The sequence below is a fragment of the Myodes glareolus genome, chromosome 7, assembly GCF_982192425.1.
Source record: "Myodes glareolus chromosome 7, mMyoGla1.1, whole genome shotgun sequence".
NCBI lineage: Eukaryota > Metazoa > Chordata > Mammalia > Rodentia > Cricetidae > Myodes > Myodes glareolus.
Window position 1 is genome coordinate 75,943,971 of NC_142032.1, and position 15,623 is coordinate 75,959,593.

The 15,623-nt window shown below is 42.5% G+C and overlaps 1 protein-coding gene across 1 annotated transcript; it reads right to left on the reverse strand.

Annotated features, from left to right (window-relative positions):
• Nucleotides 1–14,499: 14,499 nt before the first annotated feature.
• On the reverse strand, nt 14,500–15,477 carry Ahsp (alpha hemoglobin stabilizing protein). Its single transcript, XM_048455099.2, has 3 exons — nt 15,323–15,477; nt 15,087–15,161; nt 14,500–14,859 (listed from the first exon to the last, which is right to left on the reverse strand). Exons 2-3 carry the CDS (start codon nt 15,159–15,161, stop codon nt 14,626–14,628), a joined length of 309 nt encoding a protein of 102 aa, XP_048311056.1. The 5' UTR covers nt 15,323–15,477; the 3' UTR covers nt 14,500–14,625.
• Between the last annotated feature and the right edge of the window lie 146 nt (nt 15,478–15,623).

Consider the following 15,623-nt stretch of genomic DNA (forward strand, 5'->3'; position numbering starts at 1 on the left):
CATTAACATTAACCTCAGCATTAGTGTTAACCATAACACTAACTTAAGACATACAACCTAGCCCTAACTCCAAACCTAGGCACAGTCATAACCCTAACCCTAACCCAAACTCCAGGGCTGATCCTAATTCCACTCCCGACCCTACCATTAGTTATCCTTGTCAAATACCTATACATAGCTCTAACCCTTAGCCCTTATAACAGACCCAACCCAAACCCACACTAGCCCTTATCAAAACACTAGCCTAATCCTACTCTGAAACCAAACCCTAACCTTACACCTAGCCCTAGACCTAACATTAACACTAAGTGTAAACCTAAACTTAGTACTAAATCTAGCCAACTCCTGTATATAAATCTCGCTCCCCCATTACCCATAAAGGCTAGTATCAGCTCTAACCCCAACAGGAGACTCAACCCTAACCTAATACAAGACCTAGTCCTAACACCAGGCATAAACTAACAATAGCCCCAACACTTTGGGGGCCTGCAGAAGTGGATCTGCTCCATCTTGACCAGATATGTGAAGACCCACAGAAGTGGGTCTGTTCTACCTTGACTGAAGGTCAGAGAGTTTAAACCCTACTCCTGCTCTTTCAAGGTTATCGACAAGATATCTGACATAAGGTGTGGCTACAAAAAATATATCTTGATCCAGTGGTTACTTGGTGTGTTGGGTATTAAGATGATTCACAGAGGTGAATCTGTTCCAACCTGACCCAAGGTCAGAGAATTCAAGCCATTCCTGCTCTTTCAAGAGGTTTGGCCCAGGGAGTGGTTGCCTACAGAAGGCTTGGTCTAAGGTGTAGTCGCTGCATGTCCTGCATAAACAACAGAATGCATGTCCTGCATAAACTCAGGATATAGTTGCTTGATGTTTCAGGTACCGAAACAGGAAATTGCTCTGTTTGTTTTTCGTGTCATCTTAAAGCAGTCTTTTGCCTTCTTCCCCCTTTTTGTATTGGGGTGTATAAGCGTATGGAAAATAAGTATGGGTGCATTCGGTATTCACTGGATTGCCCTTCTGATTCCATCCTCTGTCTCTGTATTTCTTTCCTATCTCTGTTCCTCCTATCTAATATTTCTAATCCACATGCCCCTACTCTGGAACATGCAAGCCCCATCCAGGCTGGACCCAACAAACACTAACACTAAAACTAATATTAATGGGAACCTCGACTGTATCTCTAACCCTAATCGTAATTCTAGCCCTAGGTCTAACTAAAACCCAAGCCAAAATTATAACCTTACATCCCAAAAATATACCTTTACCTAACATAAACCAAACCCTAGCTCTAACCTTAACCTTAAATCTAGGCCAAAAACTAATCTTACCATTAACACTAACAGTGAGCCTTAGGGACACCCTAAACCTATTTCTAACCTCAACCTAATTGTTAACACTAACTCTAGCCATCATCCTAACCTTAGCCAACAGCCCTAAACCTAAATTTAATACTAGAATATACCCTGTACCTGGCCTAACCAAACCTTAACCCTAACCCTAAAACTATCCCTAACTCTAACCCTCTATCAAGATTCCTGGCTATAGACCTAAACATAATTCTAGTACTAAGTATAAATCTAGCCCCAGTCTTAACCCTAAATAGACCACAAACTTAACCTTGACCCAAATCAATACCTAATCCAAACCAACAACCAAATTCTATCCCTAATCCTGCCCCAAAATATTACTAATCTTTAGCCTTCCCCAGTCATAACAATGCATTTAACACTAACCTCAGTTAAACTTAACACTAGCCCTAACATTAAACCTAGCACTAATTTTACCCCTAATCCTAACTTTTAGAATAATCCTACCGTACCTAAATATGTTCCTTACCATGAGACTAGACCCAGACCCAAGACTATCCTTATGCTAACCTTATATTACTTAACCAATCCTGCTTCCTAGTCCTAAGTCTACACAAACCCCTAACACTCATTGTAAGCAAACATCTAACCCTAACTCTAGTCATGACTTTAGTCCTAAGATAACTCTAAAACTAACATTAGCCATAACCATAACCCTCACACCAATCCTAATATTAAGCCTTTCACAATGTCCTAAGGCTTATATTAGTACTAACCCTAACCTTAATCTTACAACCAACTGTGAGCCTAACAAAATCCCTAATCATAAATCTAGTGCTATCTCTAACCATAATCTATATTAACATAATATATTAATATTAATTAATATAATTAATTAATTATATTAATTAATATAATTAACATAATTATATTAATATATAATAAACCTATAATAAACTAGAGTTTTAAGCTATAGCATTAGCCCTAATAACAGCCATGATATTAACCCTAACCTTAACCTGAATCATAGTATTAATCCTAGCCCCAGCCCAAACATTAACCCAAACTTAACTCAAACCAAACCCTACCTCTGCATCTATCCCCGATACTAGCCACAGCCATGAATCTTCACCATAGACCCAACCATATTACCAAACAGTTTTAACCTTAACACTAATCTTAGCCCTACCCAATCCTAACAGTTGACTTAAACATAACTGTAGTACTAACCCTAACCCTAACTGTAGTTCTAATCCTAGCCATGACCCATCAATAATACTAATCCTAGCTGTAACCCTGTCTAGACCTAACACCAACCCAAGGCCTACTTATAACTCTAACTCTGATCTAAAAAATAGTGTTAATAGTTACACCAATACCAACCCTAACCAAAACAGAATTAACTATAACCTTAACCCAAACCTTAGCTATAGAAAAAAATTATAACAATAGATCCAGTCCATGCCTAAAGCTAGTACTAACCCTGCTGCGGGAGCTCCTTCCGCTCCTTCAGCCAAATGCCGCTGAGTTACCAGCCCATTGGGGCGTGATCTCTCTCTCTTTAAAAAAAAGCAGCGGTTGTCCTCCTCTCCCTCTCTGGCTTCTGGCTCTGCTTATGGCTTCTAGACTCCTTTCCTGTTCCCTCGGAGGGCTGTTGTCTGGGGTGGTAATCTGTAAGTTTTTTCCCCTTTGAATAAGTAACCATTCTATTAATCATAATTCCAAACTGGTGTGGTATTGTCTGTGACTTACGCCTTCATAACCCAAAACACTAATCCTAGCCCTTAAATAGCTAACTGTATACCTACTTACTCCAAGTTCTAAAAATAGTCCTGGCCATCACTCTAACCCTAGTAGAGCCCCACACCTAATATTAACACTAACCACACTAACACATTTAACTCCAGCCCTAACATTACTGCTAAACTGAACACTGCTAATAGTAGTCCATACCAACACTAATCCAAACCTAGTCATAACCTTAACCTGTAACATGAGGGCCTGCTTGTTGCGGTTTCTGTCCTGCCCAGTTCCCACAGCCATTTAGCTCCAAAGAAAGTACACAGAGGTCTATATTAATGATAAACTGGCCCATTAGCTCAGGCTTCTTATTAACTCTTATAACTTATATTAACCCATTATTCTTATCTATGTTAGCCACATGGCTCAGTACCTTTTTCGGCAGGGCAAGTCACATCTTCCTTCTCCTGTATCTGGGTAGGACTACAGGAGGAGTTTCTGTCTCCCAAGAATACTCCTGTTCTCACTGCCCTGCCTCTACTTCCTGTCTGGTTGTCCTGCTTATGCTTCCTGCCTGGCTATTGGTCAATCAGCATTTATTTAAAATATAATTGACAGAATACAGAATTGTCCCACATCAAAACCATAAACCTATCACTACCATAATTACTTGTCATAGGAAAAGCCTGAATCCTGACTCAATCCAACACAAAAACCTAGCCCTGAGTCTAACACTAACAATTAGTCTTAAAACTAATGATAGTACTAACCCTAACCCCAGTCCTGATCCTAAACATAAACCTAACAGAGTCCCCCTCTAACCCTAACTCTAGACAAAAACACAACCCCTATTGGATACCCAAACCTAGTCTTAAAACCTAACTGTAACCCAAACTTTAACCTTAAATTTACCAAACCAACCCCTGACCATAATTCCAGACATATCCTAAACCTAACCCTATAATTAAATGGATCCTAAGCAGTAATCCAAGATGTACCATAATCCAAAATCTAGATCTACCCAAAACCTGACCCTTATCCTATCCTAACCTTAATCCCAGTCCTATCCTAATCCTAACTCTATACTTAAAAATGATTCTAACACTAATATTTTAATAATAAATACCTAATCCTAATATTTTCCCTGTCCTAACACTAACCATAGGCCAAACACAACACAGGTACAAAAATAGACTCAAGCCTAGCCAAAGAATTAATCCTAAACCTGGCCATAACCCTGATCTTAACTCTAACTCTAAATCTAACCCAACTGAAATGGGATGTCCTTCTACATATGTGCTACTTTTACTGGCTAATGAATAAAGCTACTTTGGCCAATGGTTTAGCAGAGTTAAACCAGCTGGAGAAATCTGAACAGAGACAGAGAGAGTAGGCGGAGTCAAGGAGTCGCTATGTAGCTGCTGAAGAAGGACAAGCTAGAAATTTACTGGTAGGCTACAACTTTATGGCGATACACAGAATAATAGAAATAGGTTAATTTAAGATGTAAGAGTTAGTTAATAAGAAGCCTGAGCTAATAAGCCAAGCAGTGTTGTAATTAATACAGTTTCTGTGTGATTATTCAGGTCTGGGCAACTGGGAAACTTATGAGCAGTCTCTGCTTACAATGAGAAACGAACGAGCAGTCTTCATTTTCACATAACCCTAATGTTATCTCTAATCTTAACCTTAACCTTAACCCAAAAAACTAGTCCTTAAACTAACTGTTTCCCTAAACCTAAGACTTACCCCAGCCCAAACTGTAATCCAAACCCTAGCACTAACCCTAACACCGACCACATAGTAACTCTAGCACTAATCCCAACCCTATCCTAGAAGTAACTCTAACGCAGACCCTAATCTAGTATGAATGTTAAACCCTCCTGTAGCTCTAACCCTAACTCTGTCTAACCCTAATTGTAGTCCTAACATTAACCCTATTTCACTGGGGCTTATGAATCTGTTTAAATTGCTTATTTCACCTTTATTTAACTTTGGTGGGTTACATAAATTGAAAGGTTCATCCATTTCTTTAAGCTTTCCAGTTGGGTGGAATATAGATTTTAAAAGTATGTCCTTATAATTCTCTGAATTTTCTCAATGTCTGTTGTAATGCCCTCCTTTTCATCTCTAACTTTAATAATTTGGATCTTGCTGGGTGGTGACGGCACACTCCTCTACTTATAGCACTCAGAAGGCAGAAGCAGATGGATCTCTGAGTTTGAGGCTAGCCTGATCTACAGGGTGAGTTCCAGGACAACCAAGGGCATACAGAGAAATCCTGTCTCAAAAAAATTAATGATAATAATAATGATTATTATGATGATGATCATAATTTGAATCTTCTCTTTGTGTCTTTGGGTAATTTGTCTAAGTCAATCTTAATTTTCTCAAAGAACCAAGTTTTGTTTCACTGATTTGGTTTCACTGATTCTTTATTTGTTTTGTTTGTTTCTACCTCATTGATTTCAGTCTAAATTCCGTTATTTCTTCCCATCTTCCCTTTTGTGGTGTTATTTCTTCTTGTTTTTATAGAGCTTTTAAGTGCATCATTAAGTTACTAATACAGAATCTCTCCAGTTTTTTAATGTATGCACTCAGTGCTGTGAACGTGTGTCTTAGGTCTTCATTGTGTCTCATGGGTTTGTATTTTCATTTCCATTCATTCTAAAAGGTTTTAAATTTCCTTCTTGATTTATATCTTGACTCAATTTTTATTCAGGAGTGAGTTGTTCAGTTTCCACGAGTTTGCATATTTTCTGGTGTTTCTGTTTCTGTTGAGATCCATTTTTAATCCCCGGTGGTCAGATAGGATGAAGGCTGTTATCTCGATTTTCTTATGTTTATTGGGACTTGGTTGGTGTCCTGTTGTGTGATCAGCTTTGGAGAAAGCTTTGTGAGTTGCTCAGAAGAAATTATTCTTTCCTGTTTGGGTGGAATGCTCTGCAGATCTCTGCTGGATCCATTTGATTTATGCTATTTAACTTCAGGCATTCTCTGTTTAGCTTTGTCTGGACGACCTGTTTATTGGCAAGAGTGGAATTTTGAAGTCACCCCGGAAGCCTTAGTCAGTGTTCTATTGCTGTGAAGAGACGCCATGACCACAGACACCGCGACTACTCTTATAAAAGAAAATATTTATGGGGGCTGTCTTACAGTTCAGAGGTTTAGTCCTGTTTGGTTCAAGGCATCACCCAGTCCCTGACACCCATCCTTGGGGCACCAATGGAGCAGGAATGGAGTAGGAAGCTCCATTTCAAGCCCCCTGCCCTGGGAGTTGCCTTGGTCTGGACTCCACCTCCAAGAAAGCCCACCAAGCAGTGACCCCTCTCCAGGGAGGGTGAAGAAAGCCTGCCAAACGCTGACCCCCTCCCCAGGGAGGGTCAGGACCACTCCCACAGGTGATTTAGGCTGTCCCCAGAAAAGGAACACGTGGTCTCTGGGTTTTGTGTGTCTCTGGGTTTCGCATGGTCTCCCCTTCTCTCTTTCCCTGTCACCATACTTTCCCGGGCCACCCAAGAGCACTGCATTAAACATGGGCATCTTTTATTTGGTTTAATTTAGTCTGATTGGAATTATTTGTGTTGGTGAAGAGGCTCATCTAAGAAATATTCCTAACAAATGGAGGTTCCCACCATGGGGGTCTGTTTTTCCCACGGGCCCAGTGCCGCATACTAGAAGACACCCTTCTTGTATGCTCTCTACCAGGCTAAGATCGACTTCATCTTGGTGAGTCCCCCCGCCCCCCGTCTTTTTTTTTTTTTTTTTTTTTTTGCTTTATGCCAATAGGGCTACAGGACCCATTCACATTTATTTTTGTCAAGTTTTGGGCTTCCCATTGAAGTCACAATCGTGCTGTGAAATCCCGACCCAAGCAGGGAAGCCCAGCTCCACTGAGGTGAGAAATCGCGTGGACCAGAGACGTCTGCCACTCGTTTCTCTTGACCCTCATTTTGACTCAAGAGCACTGTCCAGTGGACACATTGCGACAGGCTTGAGTCCCACAATTTGGCATGGGCTTCTAAATGAGTTCTTGTGATTCCAAGCCGATTCCTCAAACGCTCTTGGGCTGACTTTTACAAAAATTCCTTTAAATTGGGACTATCTAACATCTCACGTAAAAGCAAACAAGGTTCCAACAGCCCATGGTTTCTGCCGCGTGCTCCCGCCCCTCCCTGTTGTTTGCTGTTTGTCTCACTCTGGAATTCTCTAAAATGAATCTGTTTCCGCTGTCCTTCCTCTCTGACACCGTATAGTTCCTCTGTCCTTTTATTCTTGTTCCCCCTTGCAGTGTCTGCTAATCTGGTCTTTAATGGGACCACCTCTATGCTTAAAAGTGTTTTATTTGTCTGTCTGTTAGAATAATGTGGCCAAAGTATGTCTGTGTGAGTATGTGGGTGTGTTCTCATAGTATGCTTGATTTATGTTTCTGTGTGCATGTGTGCTTGTTTTAAGATCAGTAAAGCTTATAACTCCAGATTACAACAGCTCTGGAAAAATACAAACATGTGTACAAACATGTGGGTAACCCCCATTTTGATGCCACCACCATTTTGAGTAAGAGTACCCACATGTGCTAGTACTCTTATTAAAATATCCCCTTTAATCTTCTTACATTTACTAACATTGGTAAGCTGTAACTAATTGGATAAAATACACGTATAAATTTAGCTTATATGCTCAGTTTAAAATAACAGGTAATGGTGCCCAAATCTCGAGTGCCTTTACAAGTCTGAGAGTATGGCATTTAACAAAAGAGCTTCTAACACAGAGACATGCCAGCTCCTGCAGCACCCTATAGCTCCTCCAAGAAGATGCGTGGTTACAGAAGACCTTCCACCTTGAGGCTTGCCTTTGGGTTTGACAAAGCCACCCACACAGCAAAAAGTGGCCTCCCACCTCTTCAGTTTCCTGGATGCCACCTGCAAAGACAGGTAGACTAAATCTTCCCCCCACAGGAAAATCTTTTGGCTTCTTGTACTCAGCAGCTAACAGCAAACACTGCTTCTAGTCTGATGTTCACCAAGGACTAAAGAGAAACTGGGGATTGCCTGTGTAAGTAAAAAAAAAAACAAAAAAACAAAAAAAAAACCTGTCTCATTTTTGCTCATTTATCCCCCTTAGATCTGTCTAATGGCATTTGATGACTTAAGGTACTGTAGCTCATTACTTCATTTGTTAAATTTTCTGCTAAAAATACAGACAGGTGTGCCTCTTTCACAGGCTTCATAGTTCAGGATTAACAGGTTTCAGGTGTATCTTAAAAATCCGGAGTTTCCAATTCCCTTTAATTGTCTTCTAAAATGTTTATAACTTTTAACCTAAAGCAATAGCCTTTTTCTATGACATCAAAATGTAAATCTGTTCCAGTTCTCTTACAGATACCTACAGGTTTCTGGGAAAAGTTCTGGTGAATTATCAAGAAATCTGGTCTGGTAAAGACTAACACACTCCAGAACCTGTTTTAACTCCACCCATTTTAAGCATATTTTACAGGTCACTCCTACTGTCTGGGCCAAGACCAACTTACAAAGCACTCTCCAGACAATACCAACACCTGCACCAGCTCCTGGGACTTCACCATTGGTACCAAATCTTCTGGTTCAAGGACAACTATCAACTAAAATGGGGTTTTATCTGCTATTGTGTCCCAATTATACACCTTAGCCTCACCTGTACAACCAGGGCACTTCTCTGTTCCATTCTTTCTGGCAGTTAATGACTTCCCATGGCTAGCCCCATTCATCAGGCCAATAATAACAATATTTTTTTCTCCTAGCCATCTGCCTTCTCAACTCCCTCAAGAAGCAGCTGCCTGAGGTCTCCAGGATGACAGAAAACCAGATGCCTGCTAAGCAATGACCCCCTCCCCAGGGAGGGTCAAGAAAGCCCACCCAGTGGTGATCCCTCACCAGGGAGGGTCAGGACCACAGTGGGAACACAGGCTACTTAAACTGCCCCCCCCCGAGAATGAACACATGGTTTTGGGGTTTTGTGTGGTCTCCCCTCCTCTCTCTTCCCCTCTCCATGCTTTCCTGGTGCCACCCAGAAGCACTGCATTAAACGTGGGCATCTTTTATTTGGTCTGATTTGGTCTGACTGGAATTATTTGCATCAGTGGAGAGGCTCATCTTAAGAAATATTCCTAACAAGTCCATTATTGTCATTGTGGGGAACATGGCAGTGTGCAGGCAGACATGGTGCCAGAAAAGTAACTGAGAATTCTACATCCATATCTGCAAGTAGCAGGAAAAAGTCTGAGACTTCAAGGCCTGAAACCTCAAAACCTGACTCTAGTGACACTTTCTCCATCGAGGCTGCACCTTCTAATTCTACTGATCCTATCTCAAAGAATTCCACTCCCTCCCTCGAGACTAAGCATTCAACTATGGGAGCCTCTAGGAGCCATTCTTGTTCAGGCCACTACACACTGTCGCTGTGCGAGAGTCAGGATTGGATTCTAGCTGTTGTCGTGGGTTTTGTGGGGTTTGTTACTGTTTTTGAATCTGGGTGCCCTTGTGTTTGATGTGTAAATGTTTAGGCCGGAAATATCCTTTAATGAGTACTTAGTGTCCTTCCCTATCTCTTCTGATTAGTTTTGGTTTGAAGTCTATTCTGTCAGATATTAAAAAGCTACCCCTCTTGTTTCCTTGGTCCATTTGTTTGGAATACCTGTTTCCCGGCTCTTACCTTTAGACAACATCTATCCTTGATGGCGAGGTGTGTTTCTTGAATGTTGCAGGCAGATGGGTCCTGTTTTCTAATCCAATCAGCTAGTCTGTGTCTTTTCAGTGGGGAATTGAGAACATTGATATTGTGAGTTATCAGTGAGAAGGGTTTACTGATTCCTGTTATTTTATTGTTGTGGTATGTGTGTGTTTTCTCTTTGGATTTACTACTCTGGGATTATTTATTGCTTGCCTCTTGGGTGTGGTTAACTTCTTCAGAGTGAAGTTTTCCTTCCAGTGCCTTCTGTAGAGTTAGATTGGTAGATAGAAATTGCTTAAATTTCATTTTGTCATAGAATGTTTTTAATTTCTTAGTCAATGTGATTGATAGTTTTCCTGGGTGCGATAGTCTGGACTGGCATCTGTGACCTCTTAGAGTGTGTGGGACATCCATCCAGGCCCTTCCAGCTTTTATAATCTCCATTGAGAAGTCAGATGTCATTCTAATGGGCCTGCTTTTATATGTGACTTGGGTTTGTTTTTTCCTCGAAGTTTTTAATATTCTTTTTTTGTTCTGTATATTTATTGTTTTGGTTATTTTATGTCAGGGGGAATTTCTGGAGTTAAGACATTTGAAGTATTTCTTGGTGTAGACATCTGGTCTCGTCTTTGTTGGGTGGGTCTTCTGTTCTGTGGTTCCTGTTGCCTGCTTTGGATCCTAAGCCATTGTAATGGCTGTGGGGTCCCAATAGTACGTCTGCAGATCACTCCATGTCACAAAGCAATGGAGTTTCTCCCGGAGGAAAGACTTAGAGGGGTGGGCATTGAGAAGAAGCTGGGAGGAGCACCAAGATGAGGAATCTCCGGGGAGTGGAGGCAAGGTGGGAGGAGGGCTCCTGCAAGACCACGAGCAAGTCTGAAGAGACTGGAATGGAGGAGCTACCTAAGTCCCACTGTGGATACTGGGGTTCCCTGATAGAAAGTGTTCCTTGCAGGTGAGGAAGCAATGGAGAAGGGCTAGAATGGAAGGGAAAGAGGGACAGTGGGAAGCATCTAGGGGACCCTGGGTCTGCACCAAGGGGTAGAACGTTCTCTACCCCTTGGGAAACCATATTTTAATCTTTTAAAATATCAAATAAATCAACTAAAAATACATGGAAGGCCTAAGATCAGAGTAGAGAAAAGGAGATCAACCAATATAGCTATGACCCCTCCCTTCTTCTCATTGTTACCATTCTGACAATTATGTATTGCATGTTTCTGGAATTAAATATTTGCTGGCATCAAAATAAATAAAAAATAATTAATTAATTAAAAATTTTAAGTGACCCCTCTCTCCGACTTACGACTTATACTCCCAGACTCCACCCCCCTTCTGCTTGTATCAGTGGAGGAAGTGGGGGAGGGGTGGTAGCAAACTGGAGCATGACAGGCCTGAGGGTCCCCTGGACACATGGTGGCCATGTTGCCTCCCTGATAAGGAAGACAACAATCACCATGGTGATGATGAAAATGACCATGGTGCTTCAGGAGACAGCTCTGTACCAACACTATGTACTTGTTTTTCATACTGTTGATCCTAAAAGGGTTTGAATGAATATGGGGAAAATACCACTTTCAGATGTATTGAAAAGAAAACGAAAGAGCCAGGGAGGGAAGAGCGGTGGACTGTAAGCAGAGACTGCTTGTTCATTTCCTGGCCGCTCGGACCCGGATTATCACACAGAAACTATATTAATTACAACACTGCTTGGCCAATAGCTCAAGCATATTCCTGGATAACTCTTATGTCTTAAATTAACCCATTTCTATTATTCTGTGTGTCGCCACGAGACTGTGGCCAACCAGTAAGATTCTGGAGTCCTTCTCCTTTGGCACCTACCAGGCGTCTCTTTGACTCTGCCTATTCTCTATCTCTGTTCGGATTTCCTGCCTGGCTTTATTCTGCCCTGCCATAGGCCGAAGCAGCTTCATAATCACAGCATGGGGGGGGGGGGAATCCCACGTCAGTGCGCAGGCGCACTGCCTAGAGGCCGGCTGCGGTTTGGAACTCCTCTGACATCTGCAGAGTCTTAGTCGGTGTGAATGGAATCCTTGTTCCTGGGATGTCCACCCTGAAGTCTCCAAGGAGAGGGCACCGTGTCTGCAGCGACGCCAGCGAGACTGTGCTGCTGGGGCGTGTGGGTGCTTTGAGGAGGCCAGAAGCAGTGCGAGAGCGGTTTGGAAGAAGCACTCCCAGGAAGTCAGAAGAAACCTTTGCCCTTGTCAAAGGCATCTGTCATTTAAAAGCATTCTTAGCAGCCTCCCTCACACCCCGGTCAGTCATTGCTCATTCTGTACCTCCGACCATTCCAGAGAGGGACGCTCTGTCAGAAGCATCAGAAGAAGCTGCAGAGGGGTTGGCAGTTCAAAACTGCCAGGTTACAACAGAGGAACCAGAGAACGAATGGGCTTCACATTCTGAAGCCTGGTGATGCCTTTTTTAGGGCACATCCAACAAATAGTCACATGAGGCTGGAAATGAGGTGCCCTGCTTGAGCTGGCAGCTGTTCTCTTACCTGTTACTGCTGACATTTGAAAAGTCAAAGCAAGTCTGAATTTTAGTGTTCTGCTGCTTGATGGAGCAGTCATTGATTAAGTACTGTCTGAAGTGGTGTTAGGACACAGTGGCAGCATCTGGAATTGCTTTTCAGAGAATTCTGTCCTTCTGCATTGTTTTTGTGTTGACAACCGAACATGGGCAGTCTTGTACCAACTGTGGCGTGCTCACCCTATGCGCCATTTTCAAGTAGATTCGACAATTATATTACTTGTTTTCACACCTTAAAGGCACTTGAAAAATATCTATATCTCTTAGAGGTTTTGAAGCTAGGTGGCTCTTTGAAAAACCCTTCATTCGAATGTCATACTATAACCTTTAAGGCAGGCAGTTGCATGAACCCTATGGAGAAATTTGACTATAAGAGTAATATTTGATACAACTTTTTTCAAGTAAAATTTTTAAGTAAATTTTTAAACAAAATTTATAAAAATTTTATGAAACTCTCTAAAAAAGAGAGAGTCAGGCTCAGGGTTAGAATCATGCCGTTAGTCAGAGTGACTTTATCATCAAGATTAGTGTGACTATAATGTCTGTGTCCATTGCAGGGACACTCTGAGGGCAAGGTGTCTGCCATGGGCAGAGTGACAGCCAGCAGGGGAATCTTATCAGAACTGAAGGTGTGGTTCAAGTTTGCAGTCAGCCTTGGTGAGGGCTCACTCCAGGGCGTAGATAAGGGGGGCTGTAGCTTCGTCTCACCTCCTGCCTATAACCTTCCTCCGGGACAGAGTCAGAGCGTCTCTCACAGAGTCTTTATCCTTGTAGCTAAAGTTGCCTGATTTTTCTTCAATAATGGAATTGAGGTACACAATGATTCAGTAACTTTATTTTTATTTATTTTATTGTTTTGGACTATTAGAGATTCTCCACCTGTAAATATGACACTCCGAGCAGTCTAGATTTTCTTCTAGATAGATGTGGATAAAGAATTAAGAACATGGCCACCACTGAAAGGACCCTCTCAGGTTCACAGGGAGGAGCGTCTGGTGTTTAGTCATTCACCTTATTAGACAGACCAATTCTTTATCGTCTTCCCTGTTCTGAACACTTGAGGACAGGGTACCTTCATGCATTACAGAAAGACTGTCTTCATGCATTAAGGTCAACTAAATTAGGACTCATCTTTACAGGTACATTGAGCACAGTAACAACATGAATAAAATAACTTCCTTATCTGGTTCCTCAATGATTCCTACACCCACCTGCACTCTACTCCAGGTCCTGACCCAGGTGTCAAGCTGTTTTCTGTCCTCTGTGCAAAGGCACCAGATTCCCATTGACAGCCTGAGACTTCCCAAGGAGTCCGGGGAAAGTCTCCAGCCACCGTGAAAACCAGCTATCCTCAGAGGAGCATGCATCCTGCTTCCCTGGAAAGCTGCCACTCTTAGTAAGTAGGGAGTGACCTCCAGTAGGAAGGTTGGAAGGATGCTGGGACACTCTTACTCTGAGCCAGTTCTAACCCCATACCCACCTCTCTCTCTCAGAAATTCCTGTCTGTGTTGTCAGGCTTTCATGGAAGAATGAACTGTGGTCTTAAGTTTTTGTCTCATTTTTCCCCCCCTAACCTGGCTCTGTATCCACCCAAACTTCCTAAAGTAAAGAGTCTGGAGCTCAAAGGAAAAGGAACCCTTAGTCTGTGAGTGACAGGAGACATCTAAAGCAGTTGGTAAGCTGACTGCTTCTGTTTCTGGGACCTGGGATCTATACTGGGTGATGACTGAGCCCAAGGTAAGGATTTCCCACCTGATGGGTCCCAACATCCTATCCTGCTGCAAGTGACCACGCTACTCCTCTGAGTGTCCGTGAGTGCTTTGTAATAGAAGGTTCTAATATATTGTCAAGCTGGAGCTAAAGGAGATAGAAATGTAAGGCAAAAGACCTGGCAAAAGATGAGCCAGGGGCTCGGCTAGACAAGCAACTCTGGAAGTAGCAATTTATAGAAGACTTGTATCTGCTTTTCTTTTTTCGATTACCTTCCTCACCCAGAACTTTCTCTTTGGTTCCTGACTGGCTGAACACACACCAACATCCTCCTCTAGCATTATCTAGTGTTTTCTTAAAGCTACCAACCTCTACTGGACTGAATTAAACCTCTAAAGTATTTTTTTTAAAGTGTATAATTAAGAAAAAGTGATCAAATGCACCCACATCCAGGAACGATGGGAAAAAGAGCCAGGAGTCAACAAATTCGTATTGGTCTTTATTGAGATGTCAAGGTCCAGCAACGTCATGAGAGAATAGTCTGGAGACATAATCCAGAGCCAAGACTACAGGGTTCTCAGATGTGATACCTTCAGCCTTCAGGCTATGAGGAAGGTAGTTCACTGTTTGAGGGCTCTCTGCTCTTCAGAATGGTCCTATATTTGGTCAGAAACTGACTGCCCAAAGTACTCAGCTCTTGCTGGAGTTCTTGCAGCGCCTTGTCTTTTTCCTGCTGCTCCCCAAGCACGTGGCTCTTGTAGTAGTTGATGTACAAGTTTACCCAGTCATCCACCACAGTCACCATGCTCTCTTCAGGGATGAGAGGGTCGTTAAAGACCTGGGGGCAGGGAGAGAAGGGAGAGATTGGCCAAGGAGAATGTGGTCAGCGATACGGAGTGCCAAGACGGTCTTATAAACGCCCACAATCTCTTTTCTTGGATTTGCATTCTGTTTCTAGACATTTGGACCAATGCCACCATTGCCCTTACAGTTTCAAATGAACCTCCTCTGCCCTCCCATTGCACACTCTCCCCATCTGTCTTTTCAAACAGTGCCCGGGCTCACCTGCTGATTCAGCAGAACGTTAAACTCCTTTATTCCTGTAGAAATCAGTTCCTTATTGGTCTGGAAAGGGGCCATCTGTCAGTTAAAGAAAGGAGGTAAAATGTATCCTTTTCCCTCACACCGGGGTATCCTCCCCAGCTCTCCCCCACCCCAAACATCCCTCATGGCTGAAAGGGACACCTCCTTTCTAAGCCCTGCTCTGTGTGGAAGTCGCATTTCTACCGGTATAGGCTCACCTTCAAGTCCAAAGGTGCTGAACTTGCCTCAGCCACACTTTTCAGGGTTAGTGTGTCCTCTGCACTGAGCTGGATGTAAGCAGACTCCAGAGCTAGCTTAAGACGGAAACGCCCTGCTTTGAGGTCCTGAAGGAGCGTGATAGGTCGTCCTGGGGTGGGGACGGTGGGCGGTGAGGCTTCTCTGGAGCTAGAAAGATAGAGAGACCATGAAAAAAAATAGATAAATGAAGACAGAAAATGCAAGAAACAAACCAGGAACATATATATGCTTGTCCTTTTCCCTATAATCCCAAACCAGTCT

Excerpts from the sequence above, each read along its gene's own strand:
- Ahsp (XM_048455099.2), bottom strand. The coding sequence starts at position 15,161 with ATGGCCCCTTTCCAGACCAATAAGGAACTGATTTCTACAGGAATAAAG. Across the intron at positions 14,860-15,086 it reads ACGTTCTGCTGAATCAGCAG|GTCTTTAACGACCCTCTCAT; the intron begins GTGAGCCCGGGC and ends CCCTGCCCCCAG.